Here is a 24,433-nt window from a genome sequence, read left to right on the forward strand (position 1 = left end):
AAGATCTGTGGATTCGGATAAGGCAACTTATGGAAATAGTTTGAAGATCTCCTCTGCCCCACTCCCTGCATCAGAATTGGCTTAAATTTTCCACGAGGTAGAAATAAACTGGGAATATAGACAACAGATACATTTCAAACAGATGTCACAATAAAGGCCCTATTAGCACAACCCAAACCACCTTTACCTATTTCCTAATGTAGGCAGCACAGTTCTTAGCATTGGACTTAAACTCGGACCCGTTACTCACGTTAACTCTGAACTAGTTATTTAACCTCTCTGAGCCTCAGTGCCCTCACCTGCAAAAAAGGTTGGTAATATCCACCATTTGGGTTATTTGTATATGGCACAGAATTGGAATTAATGTTAAAACAAACAAATGAATTAACTAACAAAACACATGAAAAATTCCCTCTGCTAATTTTTCTCATCAAGATTCTTCAATACAAATCATCTATAATAATAAAAGTGTAATATGCTAATTAGACTGGTCGTCCTTTCAGACGACCTTCTGGATGAAGCCGGGGGCTGTGAGGGAAGCCCAGGTCCTGGGTGCCTGCCAGTGGCCAGAGGGAAGCCCAGGTCCCAGGTGCTGGAGGGAAGCCGGTGCCAGCAGCCAGGGGAAGGAAGGCCTACTCTTGCACAAATTTTGCGCATCAGGCCTCTAGTATTAATATATGTCTGGAAAGTCACTGTGGATTCTGGCCTTAGCACTAGTTTCCTGGAGTATTAAAAACAATTTTTTGTTTTCTTTGTAAACTTAAAAGATGAATGATAAAATATCAAAGATAAAATTTAAAAACAAATTTTTGTTTCCTTTGTAAACTTAACAGATGGATGATAAAATATCAAAGATCAAATGACTATGCAAACATACGCTCCTGGCCTGCCATGGACAACTGTCAGTGTGTCTGGGCCAGACCCTTTCTCTTTTGCCAGCATAATCCCATCAAGGTGAGTCCTAACAGAAATCACCAAATGGTCAAAGGTCACTTGCAATGATCAGCTTTTCTTGAGTCTCTATCCTAACTTCCCTCTGGATTTCATGTCATTATACTTTACCCTTAACCATAGGTTAGTTACTGTCTTTTGGCTTCCCTCCTGGGTTCTGGCTATACTGATTGATTTTGTTTCCCAGCTTTTTTAGGACTTTAGCTTGTTTCATCTTTGGCCCTTCATGCTCCTGACTTCCTTTAACCTGGTTTTAGCCCCTAAACCAGTGGTTCTCAACCTTCCTAAAGCCACGACCCTTTAATATAGTTCCTCATGTTGTGGTGACCCCCAACCATAAAATTATTTTCGTTGCTACTTCATAACTGTAATTTTGCTACTGTTAATGAACCGTAATGTAAATATCTGTGTTTTCCGATGGTCTTAGGCTCTACAGCAGTAGCTCTCAACCGCTAGCAGGGTCGCCTAAGACCATCGGAAAACACAGATATTTACATTACGATTCATTAACAGTAGCAAAATTACAGTTATGAAGTAGCAATGAAAATAATTTTATGGTTGGGGGTCACCACAACATGAGGAACTGTATTAAAGGGTCGCGGCATTAGGAAGGTTGAGAACCACTGCCCTAAACCCAAACCCTGGCACTAGCCTGTTGACTGACATTTTAGCCCCCAGAAAAGGGTGGTTTGCATGATATATTGTCGTAGAACACTGATTCGTGATGATTTTCCCATTAGAAAAGGTATGTCCTGCTGATTCAAGCTTCTGTCTCTTCTCCTGCACGTCCACTGGCAATTGTAAGGACGCAGAAGTACTAGGTGTACCAGTTAACAATGCGGATTTTCTTCAATAGATGGAGTTACACATATGTTGATATATATGCGATTTGATATGCATGCTATTTTGTTGTATTGATAGCAAGCTTCAAAACTTCACGTCAAATTTGCTGAAGGTGTTAACATCATAGATATTTTTACGCTTAAAAATGTCGAATTTCGTGCCAAAAAAAGAGCATTTGTGGGAACTTTTAATTCATTACTTTATTTTGAAGAAAAAGTTATCGTATACTTTGGGAAGCTTATGGTGAACATGCTCCATCTCAAGATACTTGTGAACGCTGGTTTAAATGTTTTAAAAGTGATGATTTCTATGTGAAAGACAAAGAATGTCCCAGTCAACCGAAAAAGTTTGAAGACCAACAATTACAAGCATTATTGGATGAAGATGCGTGTCAAACTCAAAAACAACTTTCAGAAAGATTAAACGTTGCTCAACAAACAATTTCTGATCGTTTACAAGCAATGGGAAAGATTTTAAAGGAAGGAAAATGGGTGCCACATCAACTGAATGAAAGACAAATGGAAAACCGAAAAGTCATCAGTAAAATGGTGCTTCAACGGCATGAAAGTGATGAAAAGTGGATTTATTTTGAGAATCCCAAACACACAAAATCATGGGTTGATCCAGGTCAACCATCAACATCGACTGCAGGCCAAATCGCTTCGGAAAGAAGACAATGCTCTGCATTTGGTGGGATCAGAAAGGTGTGGTGTATTATGAGCTTCTAAAACCAGTGAAATCGTTAATTAACAACAAATAATCAATTTGAACCAGGCTTTGATCGTGAAACCACCAGAATGTTCCAGAAGACACGGCAAAGTAATTTTGCTTCACGATAACGCACCATCACACACTTCAAAACCAGTTAAAGACACGTTAAAAGATCTTGCCTGGGAAGTATTAACATACCCACCGTATTCACCAGACCTTGCTCCTTCAGATTACCACTTGCTCCGATCGATGGCACATGCACTTTCTGAGCAGCACTTCAAAACGTACAAAGAAGTGGAAAATTGGGTCTCTGAATGGTTTGCCTCAAAACAAGAAAAGTTCTTTTGGGACGGTATCCAAAATTACCTGAAAGATGGGGGAAATGTGTAGCTAGCGATGGACATTACGTTGAATAAAGCACTTTTGATGTTTCTCCTGAAATTATCGTGTTTTCTTTGATTACAAAATCTGCCATTATCCACCAGCACACCTAGTATTGTCAGTATATGAGAAGTGTAGTGATTCCACCACCCTCCCCAGGCCAGTTGGGAACAGTTTTCTGAGTGTTAATCTTGAAGATCAGACATAAACAAAACTACCTTCCAAAAGAGGGGAGGAGAACATTAGGAGACTTGCCTGATTTAAGTCAGGGTTGATATGTAGAGTAGTGAAGGATAAACTTGGCTAGGCAGAGAGAGTGTGGTGAGGTTCTTGATGTATGATTGAGGAGCTTGGCTTTAAACTAAGGAGGAAATGTACAAATTTATGTTTCGGTCATAACAAACCATCCATTCACTGGCTGCCTGCCCTCTCAGAATTTTTAGAGATGGGAGAATTCTAAACCAAATATAGAATCCACTTGAGTTTCACGGATCTAACGTTAGAAAAAAATTCACACTTTTAAGTGTCTAATTAAAAAGCTCTGAAAAAAAGATCACTTTTTGACTCAAGAGGTTAGTGCTTTTGGACTGAACTCTTATATGAGTCCTGGTCAACCAGTAACTCTTTCACACCTTAAACAAGTCATGAAGATAAATCAGACCTGCATGCATTACATCCCTCTCTTGCCCTCTCCCATAACCTTCAAATCAGAAAGGGAAGAAAATTATAGCCGGGAGCTTTTCCAATTTGAAAAGCCCCAAACATTAGCAAGACAGAGTGGCTGAAGACATTTTGTGAAATGCCGAATACCATTTGTTCTCAAAGTCTCTGGAGAAGGGGCTTTACTCAAAACCACCCCAGGCATGGAACAAATAGATGTTTACAGCAATTCGATTATGCTGCATCTATCCCTTAGGCACTTCCAGGAGAACAGAGGTGGGTACCCAACAAAGGGAGAGGGGTCTAGGAATCCCCCAAATTCAGCCTCTGCTTGAGCAAGCAGATCTGTCTGAGTTCTGAAAGTTGAGCAGAAGGCCATCTGTGCACACTCTACTGGGTAAATTACAAGCAACCAATGAATAAATTCAATGTACCATTCTGTAACAGAAAGCCAAGATTTCCAGCATTTCCAAGGCTAAAGGGCTCCAATTAGCAAATCCCATAGTAAATCTTCCTGTGTTTGACATAAAGTGAGTATGACAAGCAGAAAAAAAGTCATGACTATTGTTTTCATTTAGGATGCTTTAGTTGATAAACTTAAGAGTTGCTTAATTATCAATTCCCCCTCCCATGTCTTTGATCATGAGTAACAGAGATTTAGTGAATCTGAAATGAGAATACACATGTGTATTGTTTACTGTGGATGGGAGAGTTAAATCTATTCTCTTTGAGTTGAGAATACTTGGCAATATACTGGATGAGACTATAAAAATTAGAAAAACTTGACCTGTCCAGTGTTGCTCAGTGGTTAGAGGGTTGGGCTGTGGATGGAAGGGTCATAGGTTCAATGATTCCTGGTCAAGGATACGTACCTGGGCTGCAGGCTTGATCCCCAGCCCTGGTTAGGGTGCAAGCAGAAGGCTACCAATCAATGTACCTCAGATCAATTTTTTTTCTCCTTCCCTCCCTCCCTCCCTCCCTCCCTCCCTCCCTCCCTCCCTCCCTCCCTCCCTCCCTCCCCCCTTCCACTCTCTCTAGATATCAATGGGAAAAATATCTTTGGGTGAGGATTAACAACAACAACAGAAATTAGAAAAACTTTGAAATATTTACATCCAAACCAAAGTTGCTTCTCAAAATTATCATCTTGGGAAGGAACTTATTTTCTTTATTGCCTTCAGAGAAAGTTCACAAACCAAGCTTGAAATGCAGCCCTATAAGATCAGTTATTCCTTGTTTTTGACCCAAATCAGCATTATCCAGCTAGACTATTTTTAAAAACCTCCCTGACAGGATGAATATTGTTGCATTGGTAATAATCCACTCAGTGTACTAAAAGCTCAGAAGAAAATCCCCAGAGGAAAACTTCGTAACTATATGGAACAATAGCACCATTATTAGAATGGGCCCAACTCCACAAAGGTGAATGCTTTCAAGAGGGCAACACTTACTTGACTCTAGAGCTCTGCTACATTCACTTACAACTCAGACTCAAGACTTCAGAGTCATAGCTCATAGAATCACTAAGCTGGAAGGGACACTGAGGTTCAATCTACAAAACTGAAATAAAGCTTTAAATGGGTAGCCACTTACCTGTCTATTTAGAAGAGGCCTTTCGCTTGGAATGCTACCACTATTTCTAACACTTTTTAAAAGCCTTCTCAAAAAGGTGAAAATTATCTTGGCATTCTATGTATCATAAGCATTGGGAAAAGTAAAAAGTCATCTAAGACACTGGAAGATGTTTGTTGAGTTTGCCATTAATACCCATTAATGTGCTTGGATCCTAGAAGCTCAGGTGGGGACTAAGGGAACAGAAGTATGATGTACAGTTGTTGATGTGAGCAGTAGAGCTGGAAATAGGACAGATGTTGGAGGTGGCAAGAAGGCTCCCAAAGAAGACTGATGAGGCACCTGCTGCAAATTATTTATTTTGACTAGCTTCATAATGTTCATCCTTAGGAAGGCCTACAACTAGGAAGTTACACAGATTTTTTTTTATTCTTTTAACAATTCCGAAGGTTAGAGATTTAAGACTTTCTCTATCTCAAAAGGACTTAATCGACTATGTATATTGTGTAAATATGGTCCAATATGAGAAGACATATTCTTTTTGAGAATCCCACAATGATCTCTAGGTGGTCATTCATTTATCAACAAATCCTACCTGTGAGTTGCACAGCCTAGTGGCTGAATGCACAACCCTTCAAAGTAGACCATCAGAAACCTGGCTCAGCTACTTATTATCTGTGTGGTTTTGGGAAAGTTATTTAACCTCTCTGTAAGATGAGAATAATGGTATTTCCCTCATATGGGTAAAATGAGATACCACAAGTAAGGGAGGCAGAAGTCATGCCAGTTATAGAGTAACCACTCAAGAAATGCTAACTCTCATTAATATGTCATTACTTATTATTCCCATTTTATGGTCTGAAGTCTGGGCCCAGGGAGGGTAAATCACTCCCCACTCACTATATTGCTAGAGAAAAAAAATAGTGATAGTTCTCTTTTATTCCTCCAATATTATTTTGTTAGAATTTGAGACTTACTCTAATGCCTTTCCTACATAATACTAACACTTGTTAAAAATATTTTGATATAATATACTAGAGGCCCTTTGCACGAAGAATCGTGCAACAGACCTTCCTTCACCTGGCTACTGGCACCAGTTTTCCTTCCGCCTTCTTTCAGGGTAGGGGCTTGGACCCCAGCGGCGGCGTGGGGCGGGAGCTGCTGGGCCCCACACCGCCATCCGTGATTGGGGCGCTGCCACTGCCCAGGTCCCTCAGTGATAGGAGGGACCCGGGCGCCACCGCTGCTCCGACCCATGAATGCTGAGGGGCAGGACTGGGCGCCGCCGCCACTCCCACCGCGCCTCCCGCCGGCCCCATCCGTCCCCCCTCGGCCCCATCGGTCCCCCCTCAGCAGTGGCTGATCCGGCCATTGAGAGGCGCGGGGGGCGGGACTCGTGAGTCCCGCCCCCCGCACCTCTCAACGGCTGGATAGGCCACCCCGAGTCCCGCCCCAGAGCCTCCCGCCGGCCCAATCGTGGGCGAAGCGGAGTGATGGTTATTTGCATATTACCCTTTTATTAGGTAGGATGGTTCTTTCCATGATAACCACAATAATAGCCAACTTTATTCTAGACTCTAAACTAAGAATTATATCATTTCATTATAAAAAAACCTAGGGTATATTATTATAAATTTTAAAGGTTAGGAAACTGAGGCTTAGAGGACTTGCTTGAGGTCATGTACCTAGTGAGTGTTGGTAAGAATTTGGACCTAAATTCATCCAAATCAATAGGGTTACATGTAACTGAGAAAGTAGTTCCACAGTACCATTTGTTTTTAAATGATCCCCAAACTACCCATGTTAAAAACGGAACCTTCTAAAATATACACATGACTCTTAATAAGTCCATTCTTCATAATCTACGATTAAAATATAGAACACTCTTTAAATAAATAAGAACTGAAAGCTTTACTTGATACACAGCTCTAGAATCCTAGCTGAGTCTAGTTTTCTCACATCTAGGGCAAAGGTTAGCTTGGCCACAGTCTGTGGTGCTTGTGGCATTCTTTTCTGGGCTGTGACCATGAAAACTACTCTAGGAATGGGACTGAATTTAGGCTCTGTGCCATTGTGCTGTCCCAACATACTGTTTTGACATGTATGACATGTTTGACAAATTTGTTGTCTTTGTGCTTGGACACTAATGTAGACCTGTCAAATTACATGCACAAAGCAACATTCAAGCTCCCTCCCTTATCCCTTCCTTCCTTCCTTCCTTCCTTCCTTCCTTCCTTCCTTCCTTCCTTCCTTCCTTCCTTCCTTCCTTTTTTTCCAGGAAGAGTTTCTTCTTTCAAGTTCCCTAAGAACTAGAGCTTCCTCATCAGTATGTGCTCTGGAAATACATAGCTATTTCTTCATACTATTCAAATATACATGTTTGGGGCAGAATAAAATCCCTGTTTTATATTAACCACAGGATATAAGGTAACCACAGATTTTTGTTATTGTTCATCATCATGATGACTTCATCCTTTAACATGTAACTTTAACTCCAACATTACCTCCTCCAGAAGCCTGCCCTGGTTTCCCTTTGCTGGGTAAGATACCCAACCTCTGTGCTCTCACATCATTCCCCTTGCCACTCATAAAATGATAGTCTTTAAAGCCTGTCTCCCTCTCGAGGCCGTGCTTGCAGACAAGGATCATGTCTAATTTAAGGTTGATACTCAGCAACAACATGGAGTCACAGCAGGATCTATTATGATGGGTGGTGCATTTAGACATTTTAATTGGTTGGTATGGATGTAAACTAGTTGTTAAATACTTTCAATATCACGTGTGGCCTTATGTCAACACTCAGCATAATCACAACATCTTGCACATGGTAGGTGTTCAGGTCGTACTTGTTGACTTAATGACCAATTTACGGACTGAAGGAATAAACAACGTGCATATCAGAATCTGATTGACAACTGGACCTGTCACCAAAGGCATGGATTATAATGAAACATTCTTAATATGCAAGAGCCTTTGATCCCTACAGATCCCAATGACATTAATGCCCTACAAAGAAATACTAGCTCATGCCTCCATGAGGTCTTCATATGGATCCATCAGAACCACTGCTCTCTCTGTGGTCTTGATCCTGTTCCAACACAAACATAATGGTAACCAAAGCACAATGACCAAGACCGGTGGTCTCTGGGTACTCTGTGTTTGGAGTAGTAGAGCCCTTACCTGTCTGTGTTGTTGGGAGACTTGGTAACCCAGTCCTGCGACGGGAGGATTCTGCATTTTCTGGAGCAGGATCTTTTGCTGAAGTGGCAAGGGTGACCTTAGCAAAGGCTGGTTTGACAGAGGTTGGGTGGGCTGAGAGGGTGGCTGCTGTGCCTGTTGTTGTTGCTGCTGCTGCTGCTGCTGCTGCTGCTGTTGCTGTTGCTGTTGTCGTTGCTGCTGCTGCTGCTGTTGCTGCTGAGCTGACATCGAGCTCTGTTGCTGCTGCTGCTGCTGCTGCTGCTGCTGCTGCTGGGTGTAGTGTAGGAGAGAAGGTTTGTTCTGAGAAGGTAAAACAGAAGGCATCTGTTGGTTTGCTTGATCTGAGTTAAAATGGAACAAAGGCTTGGTGTTGCCAAGACGGGGCTCCAAGGCCGTGTGCGAGCTGTTCATAAAACTTCGACTGAGATCCTGAGGCTTTTGCTGCATAAGCACATCCAGGTGCCCGCCCTGGGCCGAGGGGCTGGCCTTGTACATGTAGTTAGCCATGACTTTTGACTGGCTGCTGCTGCTGGCTACCCCAGGCATGGGGGAGCTCTGTGGGCTGAATGGCTGCTGACCGAAAGAAGGGCTAGGGATTTTCTCCTGCCCAAATGGACCTGGAGATGGCCCAGTGGAAGAGGGCAAGGCTGACCAGTTGGTAGGCTGGTGCTGCTGCTGCTGGTGCTGCTGCATCCGGGCATGCTGTTGACGGTTGGCAGCTATCTGTTTGAGCTGTTGGGCATGGGACACTTCCTGCCAGCTTGGCAAGGCCCGGCTTGCTCCTGAGGCTGTCTGAGGCTGAGCCTGGCTCTGAGGGACCGAAGGAATTGGGGAGGAAGTGGACAGGGCAGTGTTGGCCATGGAGAATGCAGGGCCGGCTGATGGGGGCCTCAACTGAGGAGAGCCCGATGGCCCCTGGGTCAGACCAGGTGAGTATTCACTTTTGATCACTGTCTTCTCCATAGGGATGGAGGGCCTGGGAGTGCTCCTCTGGCTTTGCTGACCCAAGTCAATGTTAAATGGATCATCCTGCTTTATGGTGGCGTTGATCATATTCTCCAGCTCAAGATCACTCATAGGAGGAACCGATATGTTGGTCAGTTCATTGAACAGTTCCTGCAGTTCAGGATCCATCAATTGCTCTCCGGAGTCATCTCCGTACCTATTAGAAAAAATATTCTCCTGGGTCATCTGGCCATCCATGTGCTTACTGCAAGACAGAGTCTCTCCTGGCTCCTTCTTCACTTCTTTCAAGCCCATGTTAAACATGCCATTGCCAGGAGAATGTGTGTGGGGAGGCAGATTGTTAGTCTTTCTCAGGGGTGCTTGGCTCATGGGCAAGGTCCCTGACATAATCTGACTTTGTCCATTGTTTACTTGGAGGCCCCCTTGTCCTGCAGAGAGGTTCTCCCCGACGCGGATTCTTTTGATATCAAGGAAGGAGTTGTCGACAAAGCCGTTGGGCCTCTTGCTGTTGGCAGGAGACAGGTTGACTATCTGTTTTCTTTTCAAGGAACCCTGGAGCTGAAAGACAAGAGGGGAAGTAAGATAAAATGAGATATGAATCCAGATGTGCTTCTTATCAAAAGCGACATAATATTTAAATGTTCCTTCCATTTACACACAGGATGAATTAAAAAAGAAGCACCAATGAAGCCGAGTCTAGAAATATGATGAAACTCGCAGTAGCACAAACAGAACAAAATAAAATGTTTCTGGAGCAGATCAATTAGTGGTCAGAGACCACTGTGGTTCCATGACAGCGACATAGGCCAATGGATGAAGAATCCTGCATAGATCATCAGGAGCTATTCATAACATCTACAGTGCATCCCCAAAGGGTTGTTGCTTTTTCTTGTAGGTCAAAATATTCCACATGCATGTACACATAACCCCACAGACCTACAGGCGACTGGCATGAACACAACTTTGACCAAGTTGGGAAACACTGAAAACTATAAAGCTGGGATACAATTTCTAGTTGTGTTTTTCCCTCCACAGATTCAACCCTTTCATTGCTATGATCCTCTGAGTAAGTATTGGAATTATTGTTGTGCCCAAGGGGATATGCTATCTGACGTTCATCTACTCTTCCTCCTATAATTCTGTGGCTTTGCAGTTGGGCCCATGCAGCAACATTGTGTGGGTGCACAGAAACCATGATTTTATCATTTATCCTATGAGACACTCTCAGCACAGATTTCCCTGGGGATTTGTTTCCTTAGTGTTTGCAACAACCGATTAGATGTGTATTACTTTATGGATAAGTAAAGCGAGGCTCAGAGAGGCTAAGTAACTTGCCCAGTGTCACACAGCTAGGAAGTGCTAGACCTTGGCTTTAACTTACGGTCTGTATAGTTCCACAGCCTGTGTCACTTCCACTATGCTATAATGCTGGAATTGGCATGGTAAGGGGTTAGGGTTTGCCCAGGAGAGCGGGCAGGGGGAAGTGAGCACAGAGACATCCTGGATCTCTGCTAAAATGATGAGGAATCTGGGGATGGCCAGGATGCAGCACAGAGCCAAATGTGAGCATGATGTTTCTTGTCATCAGTACCTGTTTCAGTAACTTTTTCTCTGTGGTTTGGCCCATTCACAGGTGGTATATAGTTATGGTAGGTGTGCCATGTTTTGCCTTTTACCATTGCTAACTGGTAATCAGAGAAAGGAACCCGACCCAAGCTGAGCCAATCAGCTCCTTCCTTGGTAATCCCATGGCTCTCTTTGGGTGGCTGCACAGTGATTTACAAAACATGGGAGCTGCTGTTCCATTACGTCCCCCTGGGCCATAGAGAGAGTAAGTCCATAGAGAGAACAAGGAAGCATAGCGGAGAGACACAAGATTTGACAGCATGTAGGGGCCTGATTCAATCCCAGGTCAGCTCTGCAACTCTCCTTGTCGTCCTTGATATACTTTGTAATCTTGATAATAAATCCCCCTTTTTGCTTAAGCTTATATGAGTTGGGCTTCTGTTATTTTCAATTAAGACTCTCAACGAAGTCCCATGTGACTTCACAGTCAGTGATGAGCAATGTGCAGCAAGGGGTTGGGTATAATCTGTACCGGTATGAAGCTCTCCCCTCCCTTCGCTGAGTGTTTCTGGACTCCTAATCTTGTCTACTCACGGAGGTAGGCAACGTCATCACAGAACACTGTCAGCCATCACCACACTTAGCGGAAGCTCCAAGTTGCCACCGTCTGTCCTCATGAGGTCAGAAAGAGCACAGACCAAAGAGGTTCAGCCATGCTACCTCAAGAGTGGCCACACTGATTTCTGTCAGTATACCTTACATGTTGAAGGCTCTTTCACAACTAATAGAGAACAAACAAAGGGATACATTCTTTCCCCCAGGTTTGGGTTACCACCTTTGATTTATTTTCCACTGCTTTGAAAAACCGGTTCCGCCAGATTCTCCCATTGCTGTGGCCACTCCCTGGGCAGTGCGGTGCAAACCCTAGGAAGCTGTGCTAGCACTTCCTCCAAGCCACCAGGATTGTAGAGACAGTGATAGAATTAGCAAGGGTTGTATCAGTAGTGATAATAATAATAACAATAATGATAGCAGTCATTTATTAAGTGCTGTGTGCTAGGCATTGTGCAAAGGTCTCTGTAGGAGTAATCTCACTGGATTCTCACAACGCTAAGAATCCTCACAACAACCCTGTGAGATTGAAACTACAGTGATTTGTTGCTTAGCAATGGGGACACATTCTGAGAAATGTGTTGTTAGATGATGTCATCATTGTGCAAACATCATAGAGTGTGCTTACACAAACCTAGATGGTATAGTCTACTACACATGTAGGCTACATGGTTTAGCTTATTGCATTCCTTTATAGCATGCTAGTGCACTCAATACTGGATGAGATGGTAACACAACTGTAAGTATTTGTGTATCTAAACATAGAAAAGGTACAATAAAAATACGTTATAAAAGATAAAGTGTGCAAAGGGGGAGGATAAGAGGGTAAGCCGTGGAGCGAGGCACCATTGGAGGGAGGGAGAATATATCTCAGAAGGAGGGAGGAAGGGAGAGAGGGAAGGAAGGGAAGGAGGGAGAAAGGGAGAGCAGAGTTCGAAATAGGCCCAGAGAGATAAAGCTTGAGATGAGAGATAATAAAAGGGAGAAGGGGAGGAGAGAGATTCAGCGATGGAGGTAGGAGAGAGAAAGAGGGAGGGAGGGAGAGAGAAAGGAACTGGACCGGAAGGAAAGAGAGCAGGCTCCTAGACTCCTCTCACTCCCTCACCAACTCCAGCCCAGGCAGTGGGCAGGTGCATGGCGGGTGGACAGTATGCAGAGCCTCCTTGTCTATTTAAACCACCCAGAACTGGCAAAATCGTAGTTGAGTCCAGTCTTTACTTTCCACGTTGCAAATTTTTTTGTTTAAAATTTATTATAATCATATGAGACCACCATCCCAGGTGTGATCTGTTGTTTACCAAAACATCGCTCTGTAGCACATGCTTGTATTTCTTACCTACCCCTCATTTTTATAGACGAGAAAACTGAGGTTTGGAGATTGAGTAACATTTCAAGGTCACACAAATAGTAAGCAATAAAGTCAAGAATCAAACCAAGCACTCCCTCTGCAGAGCCTGCGCTGTGCAGTAAATGGTACCATAGGCCCTGACAGAGGTAACTGGTACCCACACCCATGTATTAAGGAGGACTGGGAGCCAGTCCTGACATGGCATTAAGTTGCTTTGCTATTCTAGGCAAGTTACTAGTATTTTACTTCTGTGGGCCGTAGTTCCCTTCTTTATAAATAGGATTACCTCTGAGAACACTTTCCCGCCTGAACGCAGAAAATTACAGGCACTGAGGGAGTGCCACCAGGTACAGCTGGATAAATTACTAAGATGGGGAGCGGAAGTCCTCCTTAGTGATGCGGTGGAAGACAAATCATGAATCAAAGGGATTCCATTAGGACTCCATTGAGTATGATGCTTTATCAAGAGAATTGTGGAGATAGTCTGTGTCCTGTTTTGTAGAAGCTTCTAATCAAAGTTGTGTCACCAAGGCCCACTGAATGCTGATTAGGCACCAGCTACTGGAACAATTCAATGTAAATGATTTCCAAAGTTCAACCTTTACCTTAAAGTATTTCTTTGCTGAACTTAATATTCATCATCAAATACATGGCTTTATTTTTGGAACTCCCATTCTAGGTTTTCATCAGAGTTCACATTTTTTTTTCTTTTTTAAAAAAATATTTTTATTGATTTCAGAAATGAAGGGAAAGAGAGAGATAGAAACATCAATGATGAAAGAGAATCATTGATCGGCTGCCTCCTGCACACCCCACACTGGGATGGAGCCCGAAATCCAGGCATGTGCCCTGACCAGGAATCGAACCGTGACCTCCTGGTTCATAGGTCAATGCTCAACCACTGAGCCATGCCGGCTGGGCCACATTATTTTTTTTATTGTTGACACTATTACATATGTCCCCATTCTTCCCCCAACTTTGCCTGCCTCCACCCAGTGCCTGCCTCCCCACTTCCCTCTGGCCATCACCATTTTTCCAGAGAACTTGAAACATGTCTATGGGTTCAGATACATGGCTTTGAAGTGTATTGAGTCATATACAGTTCTCCACTTAGAGTTCTGTGATAAAAAGCTACTATTCTAGCAGGAGTAGAGGATGAACAGTTAGTCATTAATACCTTAGTGAGAAATAGTTTATGAGAAAATTCAATGCCACCTTACCAGGCCAAGAGTGGTCCTAAGGGAATAAGACAATCAGGGGAATAAGACAATCAGGGGAATGGTGGGGAATGAAGACATGGGTTTGAATTGAGAAGGATGAGGCCCAATGCAGACCTTATGGGTGGCCTGGATGGAATGGAGGAAGGGGGAAGTATAAGGACAGTGTATATCCAGAGGGTCAGAGGAGTCAACAACCAAGAATGCACTTAATAGCATTGGAAGGACAGAGGGAAGAACCAGGGCTGACCTCTCTCACCCGGGGCTTATCCATCAGGCATGGACAGCACAGTGCCCAGGGCCCACAGTAGTCTTAGGGGCCCACTAAAATATTTTAATTTATTTTAAAACAGAAGAAAAAAGCTTTTAGGCTGAAGAAATGTTTTAATATATAATAGTAATATACTTATCCTTATGCCAACACAGTCAGAAAACATAATGTTAAATTTGGTAAGGAAAAAGGGGCTCTTGAAAGCAAAATTGCCTAATGCTCACAAAAGGCTCTCATTTAATAACTACTGTGTACTGAGTGCTTATTTTAAGACAGGTACTCTTAAAATAAAGACCTGTGTAGAGTCTCATTTAATCTTTTCACAGCTCTCTGAACATCATTCTGATCCTCATTTTATAAGTGAGAAAATTGCCGCTCCTGACATTAAGATTACACAGCGAATGGAGGCAGGATGCCAACCCAGGTCTGTCTGGTTCCAGAGTCCTTGTCCTTAATCACTAACCACACTGCTCACTTTCCCTTCTGCCTTCAACTTGCCGCACGTTGACACTATTCTGGACGCAGGGGATGCAGCCAAGACAAAGGGTAATAGAATGAAGACGTATCACACGTACAGGGCAAGGGGGAGGGCATTTGGGACTCATAGGGATGGATGGCAGGGAGAGAACAGTGACATCATTGGCTGGAGGTTGATGGTGAACGCTCAGGACATTGCCCTCGAGGCTCCAGTATAAGGAAGGGAAGAAACAAAGGGTGATGTGGCCAGTCAAAAAGATTTACTGAGCACCCAGAGAGAGAGAGAGAGAGAGAGCTCTGAGCCCGACCCGCTCAAGTCATCCCTGGCATGAGGGAACCTATGCAGAGGATTAGGCTGGAGGCAGGGGCAGAGGCTTAAAAAGAACACAACACTTCCACATTACACGTTCCCATTACCTCACTGGACGGGGAAGCATCTTTGTTTGGTACCATCAATCTGCACCCCCAAATTATGATGTTTAATTTGTGAGATTAAGCGTAAAAAATCACCCTTTCAGTAGCCATCCAAGGAAAGGGCTTCTTTGGGGAATGATTTCAACACAGCAAGTCTAGTCTGGTTTGCATACTACACAGGGACCACTGTACTTTCCTTTATGAGAGCCAGCAAACTTCCTTTTCACTCTCGTCCTTGTTCCCATTCTTCTATTTGAACACCTTAGTGCTATTTGAGGCCTGCGGTCTCTGCTGGGGGAAGGCGTGGGCCTGCTCAGGGCCCGGTCCAGACACAGTGGCCTGCCTGCCCCAAGGGGTGGGAGGTGCCCGGACACTATGGACAAGGAAAATGCAGTCCACAGTGGAATCGAGGCTGGGGTCCCTCGGTAAACTCTCCTTTTGAAACAGCTGTGCTCTATTCTCCCAGAGGACTTGAAACATAAACTTCCTGGAGGGATTTAAAGATGCCATTATTGCACAATCCTCTGGTTTCTGTTTCATTCCCTGCCCCCTATTTCTTTCCACAAAATAAATGCACTCTTTGTCTCTTATGCTGCCCAAGGAACAAGGACTATGCCACACAAAGGTAACAATTCAGTCCACAGGTCACATATTTTTCTGTCTTTCTCAACGATGCATCCACACAAGAACCAAAGTGGCCACTGCCAAGATCCTCAGGGGACCATCTTGGTCCCCTCATCTATAAACTTTCCTCATGGCCGTTTAGAAATAGGGTTGGGAATAGAGAACCTTAGAAGGAGACCAAACCCTCAAATAATTTATGACTCTTGATCGGATTCTTGAAGTAAAAATGCTTGGGATCCTGGGACAGGAAGTTCCAGCTCAGTACAGTACCCGCAGGTGGAAGCGTTCGTCCCGGGCTCTCCCGCCCCGAAGCACACCAGATGGGGTGTTAAGGCTTTCGCTGAAGACGTCAAACAGCTCCCACTTCTGATGTGGCCCTTGAGCTTGCTGCCTTGTTTTTCTGTACTGCGAGGTATCGTTTTTGTCTGGATATAGGTTTGCCCAGCTAGATTTTAAGCTCTTTGAGGGTGGACACTGTGTCCTGAACTTGACCTGGGTTCCTTCCAGCACCTACCACAGTGCTGGGCATTTTCTAGGTGTTCAAACAGTAGTTTGTTGGTTGATCTCAATACTTGGGAAGCTGGATCCTTCTAACTACTGAGCTTTAAAATAATGGTAAGAAGAAGGCTGTGGCTGTGAGGAATGTTTTCATAGTTAATTCATAAGTAATTTAATGGCTGCCCCAGAGTTTTGCTTGAGTGATCATTTTTTTGTCTGAATCCTGAAGTCAGAGGAATGCAAAGCCCCGAGAACTGGAACCACAAGGAAAGCTCATCGCCATCCATGTGAACCACAAGGGAAGGGTGCATGAAGCTTTGTGTTGGACTCAAAGTGGTGTGCAGCCTCCGGATGAGATTCCAAACACGGGGTGCAACGCTGACCCCCAGGCCGACTCCCTGCCCCATGCCCTGGAGCTGAAGGGAAGGAAGGCGACTTTCCTGTGTGAGTTTTAGTACCTCCCACTTTTATTCCTTCAAGAATAAGTGTGAGCCTTTTGTTTTGTTTCATTTTATTTTTTGGTGGAAGACATATTAGATCTACCCAGAAAATTTGTTCTGTAACTTTGTTCCATAAGGCTTGGGCTCTGAGGAAATGTGATGACTTTAACCAACAAAGTAGCTATTCTTTATGATAAACAATACATTTTAATATCCATAAATTTTTATAGGGAAGATCACTGCAAATTCAGGATCTTTGTAGAGAAAACACATCAACATACTGTCCTTCTAAAGACACTAAATGCCAACAGCTCCCATATTCAAGATTTCTTTAACACCTCCCCACCCCCCTTCTTCAACGGCTGGCTTGTAGAGAGTAACTAGAAAAGTAGGAATTTGCCTCGGAAACACACTCATCAGGGAACCCTTGCAACACTGCCTCAGAGAAGTAGACACCTGTTTTACCAAGCTCACGGGGAGGCTGTGGGCTCTCGAAGAGCATGGAATTCAGCTGCTAATAAGCCTGAGATCTAAACGCTGCTTTCCTCCTATTTCTTGGATAAGCTTGGGCCAGTCACTTAGCTCACCTGTGCGATGGGCTTTTCGTGGGGATTAGCCACCATCTATGGCAGTGATGGCGAACCTATGACATGCGTGTCAGCACTGACACGCGTAGCCATTTCTGATGACACGTGGCCGCTGAGGCGGCCGCATGCCGAGGATGAAACATCTGCTGCTCCTGAGGATGAAACATTTGCGAAATAATGTTTTTTCCTCAAAGTGACACACTACCCGAGTTATGCTCAGTTTTTTGGCGAAGTTTGACACACCAAGCTCAAAAGGTTGCCCATCACTGGCCTATGGGAAGCACCAGCAGTGTTCCCAGCTCAGAGCAGTGCCTCTTTTTTTTTTTTAACAGGAGAGGCCAAAGTTGAACCTAATTAGGGCGACACTTCCCTCTACCATCCTGATTGTTATGTGCCAGCCATGATCTAGGCCCGTGGTTGGCAAACTGCGGCTCGCGAGCCACATGTGGCTCTTTGGCCCCTTGAGTGTGGCTCTTCCACAAAATACCACGACCTGGGCGAGTCTATTTTGAAGAAGTGGCGTTAGAAGAAGTTTAAATTTAAAAAATTTGGCTCTCAAAAAAATTTCAATCGTTGTACTGTTGATATTTGGCTCTGTTGACTAATGAGTTTGCCGACCACTGATCTAGGCAAAGGCAAAACGAAGATAACAAAATGGGCTTTTCGTCATTTGTGAAATGGAATTTGTTTACTCATTAATTCAACAGATATATATATATATATATATATATATATATATATATATATATATTTAAATTCTTTATTGTTTAAAGTATTACACAAGTCTCCTTTTCCCCCCACCCCCCAGCACATGCCCTCACCCCCCTCCCCGTCTGTGTCCATTGGTTATGCTCATATGCATGCATAAAAGTCCTTTGGTTGCTCAACAGATATTTATTTAGCACCAAGTGTATGTTCTGGGAGACTATATATTCTCTGTCATAGGGTCGTTGTGAGGACTAAGTGGTTAAAGCACATAAAGAGCCTGGAAAATTGGTCTTAAAACACAGGTCTCAATAAATGTTAGAACGAATAAAAACAAACAAACTAAAAGACCTTGGCCAGTCGGTGTGGAAACAAGCAGAAAGGACCAGCGCGATGGAATAGTTGCCCTGAGGAGGGAGCATGGGATCACAGCTGTAGCGAGGAGAGGACTCATCTGAGAAAGATCGGAAAGGAAGGCTCCCTCGCAACAAAGAGCCCCCACATAGGCAAATAAACATGGCATTTTCTGTCAGGTATACTGCTAGTGACAGTGTAAACGAAACTTGTTGTCTTAGATTAGATTACACTTGATTAGAATAAATGAAAAAGTTCAAAGTGGAATTATTTCCCCATCTTGTTTACTCCCTTAAGCAAAGTCATTCCAGCTTCATTCAGTAGCAACCAGTGTGGTTACCCTGCACCTATATCCTCAGTGATCCCGACAAGTCGCTGCAATCGTCTTAAGGCAGGGTCTGCAGGGGCCATCTTTCAGAGAAGGACCCTCGATGTTTAACAAAAAAATGAACAGAATATTCTATAAAAGCCCCCAAAACCCAGCTACTTTGTGCATAAAATACTTTAACCATGACTCACTTTTTGCCCAAAATATATCAAAGCAAATCCAAAATAAATGCTATGTCTAAAATGTTGGCAATTCTCTTGAAATCTCTAAATGTCCTCCTCAGCAGAATGCACAAGGTATTAAGTTTCATTAATCAAGTGGCTTCTCTCTGCTGCTTCGCTGGAGGGTCCAGGCTGGAAGCTTTCATTCTAAAGGGCCCAGCTCAGGGCCCATCTCCTCAGTGAGGCCCTCCCCTCCTATGTCCCCTCATATTCTTCCTTCCTGCTTTAATGATTTTAGCACTCTCTGTCTTATATTGTTTTGGGTAATGGATTAAGGTCTGTGAGTTTTTCACTTCAATATGATTCCAAGAAGTCAGTGGCAGAGAGAGTACCTTGTGCATCTCATCTAATCCCACAAGCCCAACCCAGCACTAGCTGAGGGAAGCGTTCACTGACTGGCTGATGATTTGACTTATTGGGCAGTCAGTAACATTAGATGAGTCAATTTATGGGGTGTCTATGGTTCTCTGAACCATACCCCCTTTGTAAACCACAGGGCTGATTTTTTGCAACTCTCTGTCTAATCTAGAGCTGTGGTCACGTGGCAGAGCTGAGCTGTACTGGAGAGGTAGGGAAATCGTAGTTGTTCTAAGAGATTGCTATTCTTTCCTTATGCTGGTGGGAATTGGGTTCATCCCCAAACTTTGGCCAATTTGAATATCAGGAAAACCTACATAGCAAAGAGAGTGGCCTAATTACATTCCAGGGTCGTCTACTAGTTATTTTGGGGATTGAACACAGCTACTAAAGAGCTCCTACCTTTTTGTAAAATAATATGAAACACAGCCACCCATAATTCCATGTCAGCATTTCACCTTCATCTTCGGTGGTTTATCTTACTTAAGAACTGAAAGTCCCTATCTCTCAGATCACATACTTCATTCTTCTTCGGGCCCCCTCTGCTTTAAGCACAGGGGCTACCAAGTATCTTGCATTACATTCTGCAAATCTGACCCTACATTTTTCCTCTCCCCACCCCAGTCTGTTCTCCACATAGCAACAAAAGGGATCTCTTTCTCATACCCACAGTACAGCTATATTACAGTTGAGCCTGGAATAACACGGGTTTGAGCTATGTGGGTCCACTTATATGTAGATTTTTTTCAATTAATATATTTTTAAAAAGTTTTGAGATTATCTTACCACTGTGAAGCAAGTGTATTGATTACATGAGGCGACCATGAAGTAATCATATTGCTGGTTCTTTGTTATCAATGCATGAGTCATTATACCTTTAAATACATATGAGTTTCTTTTTCACATTATATTTATTTTTTATGTCTAGTGGCAGTAATATGTATGATATGTACAGTGTTTTGTATCATATAGGACAATACTGATGTAGGCACTGAAAGATGATTCCTCTTGGAAACAGACAGCATCAACTTACAGTATGCATAAAGTCCAGTACTGTAAATGTATACTTTTCCTCCTATGGTTTTTCTTAATAACATTTTATTTCCTCTAGCTGACTTTATTGTAAGAATACAGTATATAATACCTTAACACACAAACTATGTGGTAATTGCCTGTTTATGCTATCCATAAGGCTTCTGGTCAACAATAAGCTATTAGTTAAAATTTTGGGAAGTCAAACGTTTAACTCAGATTTTTGACTGCACAGGGGGCTGGTGCCCCAAACCCCTGAGTTGTTCAAGGGTCAACTGTACTTTTTAAAAAAAATTCCCAAAATACAAAAGGTGATTTCATTGTTAGGTCTGCTGATATACTGTTCCCTCCAACTGAAATACTCTCTGCCTCCCCTAACTCGGTTGACTTTGATCATACCTAGTTCCTTCTTTTCCTGTAAGGTTCATCTTATGTGAATCCAGCAGAGATATTCCATGATCACCTATCTAAAATATGTTCTCATTGTTGTTGTTGTTGCTCTTGTTGTTTGTTAATCCTCGCCAGAGGGTATTTTCCCATTGATTTTTAGAGAGAGTGGAAGGGAGGGGGAGAGTCAGAGAGAGAAACATCGATGTGAGAGAGACATATTGATTGATTGCCTCCTGCATGGGGATCAAGCCTGCAACCAAGGTATGTGCCCTTGCCCAGAATAGAATCTGCAACCCTTCAGTCCACAGGCCAATGCTCTATCCACTGAGCCAAACCAGCCTGGGCTCTCATTGTTGTTGTTTTTTCCATCTTAACCTCTTGATTGTTTCCTTTATTGTACTTAGTACAATTTCCAAATATTTTTATAAATTTGCTCCCAATTGTTAAGTTGATCTCCATGTTATAAAATAAGCACTAGAGAGGGAGGCTTGACCTGTATCTGTCTTGTTGACTACTATATCTCATCTTTAGTGTAACACAAACAAATATGAGATTTTTAAAAAAGTGTCTAGAAGGAAATACTTCAAGATGCTGAACTTACTTTGTAGTGTTGGGACAGTAAATAATTCCCCTCCCCCCGACACACACACTTTGCTCATATATTTATGTTTTCTAATTTTTCTAAGATGAATGTGAACATGTTATTTAATATGTCTTCCCTTGATAACCACTCACATCTCTGGTAGAAGGCTTCTGATCATGGGCCATCCACTTCTCCAAGCCCCAGGAGACTGGATCAAGGTAGACATTTGACTTAAGCTGAGTCAATTACAGTGGAACCTCAGTTCTCAAACTTAATTCATTTCGGAAGGCTGTTCGAGATGCGATTTGTTCGAAAACCAAATCACTTTTTCCCATTAGAAATAATGTACATTTAATTAATCTGTTCCAGACCCTCAAATGATTCTGTTTTAACTTTTCTCAATTGTCTATGATTGTTGTTTCATGAGCACTTTTATACCCTTAGCAACATCAGTACTCCTGATGTCTTTATGTCTTAAAATTGTGCTAATCATTGATTTCGCCATGCCATACTAGGTAGCCTTATCAGACAAGTGAACACCTCTATCATACTTTGCAAAATTTTTCTAAGCTCTATCACTTTTCTCACAACTTTTCCTTTTTACCTTGCTGCTATCACTAACCTTTTTAGGACTCATGGGACTTACTTTTATGTATTTAATAATAATAAACAGCAACAAAAGCAAAAAAAAAAAAACACCCACAAAAAACAACAACCATGAAAACTATTCACAGCACAATTTCCTGAGTGTTAACAACTTGAGGTTTAGTGGTAAACTGACTCATACTTGCACATTCTCTTCTTTGTCACCTGAGAGTTGCGTGACTGATCGTGCAGGTATAACATGAAAGGTTTGTTGGTCGAGAACTGAAGTTCTGTTAGACAACTGAGACATTTCTCCATGAACAACTTGGTTGAGAACCGAATTGTTTGAGATGGGAGACGTTCGAGAACCGAGGTTTGACTGTACATGTTTTTCTATTAATCAGACATCGAAACAAGACCTTCTCAGCAGTCTTGGTGCACTTGAAATGAGAGATATGCAGGGCTGCCTGTATTGGAGTCACTCTCAGCCATGTACAATGAGAGACAGAGCAAGCAAGTCTACAGAGACAGGAGAATGAAACTGATGCACAGGGAAAAGCTGGGATGAGAAAGCTCCCTGAAAGAGAGAGAGGGAGGAGAGCAGGAAGAAAGGAGGGAAGGAAAGAGGAAGGGCAGGGAAGCGACAGAGGGAGGGAGGGAGAAGGATAGAGAAAGGACAGATTCCTGAAGCTTTCCAATACCTGGTTCAAGCACTTTGGGAGACTCAGTTATATCTCCTGTGATGGAGACACTCAGTAACTTTCCAATAAATCTCTTTCCTCCACCCATACCCCACCCCACTGTTTTCTTTTTCCCTTGCAGACTTTTAAGAGGGCTCCTGTTACTTGCAACAAACAATTCCCAACTAAAACAAAGATGGAATAAAGCCAATGATCACATTGCACTTAAAGTTTTCATAAGGTAAATTAGTATTTTTCTTGATTGATTAAAACTGAAAAGCTGCGTAGGGGCTAAATGCACACATTTATTTTGGTTTCTCTTTCAACTTTCCACGTGTGGTCATTACCCAGCTCTTCCACAGCCTTTATGAAAGGAGCGCATTATGAATTAAGAACGAGGGCTGCTGTTCTATGACAACAACATTCTAACAGGGTTTCCATTGTCCTTACGTATCTCTACATGGCATACCCAGGGGAGGTCCAGAGATCGTATCTTCACCAATTCTCCCCTCAATTCATGAGAACATTCTGGGGGGGAAAAACCTGCCATCCGAATCCCGTTTAGACATCCCAGGTCCGCACCGTGTTAACTGGTTTGGGTGCAATCACCTGGAGACACAGGCGGGCTGAGCAGACCTTTTAAGAGGTCCCTGCAATTTCAGGCTCATCTTTAACTCCATTACAAAGGAATGTTAAGCAGCATTTAGAAGGTAGTTTGGCAAAGTACCCGAGAGCACCAAACAGCTCCTTTGATGTTCTTGGCATTGAGGTCATCATTCTTTTGAAACTTTTGAAGAAATATTTTTCTTATAGCAACTGTATCTAGGTTCAATATAGAGTGTTGATGTGTGTTTTCTCTGGTCGAATGTCAGCTGGAGTAACTATGAACCATATAGACAGATACTCTTTTAGAAGGTACCTCAGCTTTCACTCCCGTCTATGTTTATTTTCACATCAAAGACACATCTAAGGGGAAATTGCTTAACTAGCTCGATGAAACATGAAGAGGTTTACAGGGATATTTGGTTATAATTGAGAAAAAACAAAACCAAAACCTACACTGCAGGCAATTTAAGCCTTTCATGCTTGGAAATGAGAATTTATGATGGCAGATAGAAAAGTTCCTTTGCTGTCCATGCAGGTCTGAATGCAGACTTTTTAAGCTGGCATTCAAATCCCACTATTTGCCATACATTTATGGGAAATGATTCTTGATGATTTAAATGACATTAAATGGGGGACAATAAAGCCTTTATATTGTTTGCAGTTTAACTGCTCTTTGAAGCGATGTCCTATAGCAATACAATGCCCTCACTTTGATCTAACTTGCTCAGCCCAGTAATTATACGACTGAGATGAATTCTCCACCTGACAGATTCCAGTTCTTCATGTGTGGCCATCTTCTTTGAAGAGGGAAAAAAACCCATGCATATTGAAAAGTAAAACTTTAAACAACTCAAAATTGTGAATCACGGGTAATTCTCTGTGTCAAAGCAGTAGGCTGGGCAGAGGGCCTTTTCCCATATGGTATAATCAGAACCACTATTTTCCGGTGTGTGCTTATGTTGTTCTTGAAACTTATCTTTAAACAGAAATATGTTATAGTTCCTTTCTGTGAATCTCTTTCACGATAAATCAACATCCATCAGCTTTAAAAAAATGAGAGCAGAAGGCACTAACCTGGGCCTTGGGCTAACTGCTGACTGACCACTCCCTGATGAGAAAGGACTACCCACCCTGTCATGAATGGCCATGGGATGCTCAGACAAGTACAGGAGCTCACTGGGCACCATTCTGGAGAGAAAACTGTTTACTGTGTTGCTCGAGTCCGCTTAAAATATCAAAAGCACGGTCTTAACTCA

General features: G+C 42.8%; 1 protein-coding gene across 1 annotated transcript in view; it reads right to left on the reverse strand.

Moving 5' to 3' along the window:
* MAML2 (mastermind like transcriptional coactivator 2) overlaps positions 1-24,433 on the reverse strand; it is a 360,548-nt gene that overhangs the window by 105,725 nt on the left and 230,390 nt on the right. Inside the window, exon 2 of the mRNA XM_079788474.1 lies at positions 8,299-9,840. Within this exon, the coding sequence (XP_079644600.1) occupies positions 8,299-9,840 (1,542 nt within the window). The remainder of the gene's footprint in view (positions 1-8,298; positions 9,841-24,433) is intronic.

Source organism: Cnephaeus nilssonii, assembly GCF_951640355.1.
Source record: "Cnephaeus nilssonii genome assembly, chromosome: 13".
Classification (NCBI taxonomy): domain Eukaryota; kingdom Metazoa; phylum Chordata; class Mammalia; order Chiroptera; family Vespertilionidae; genus Cnephaeus; species Cnephaeus nilssonii.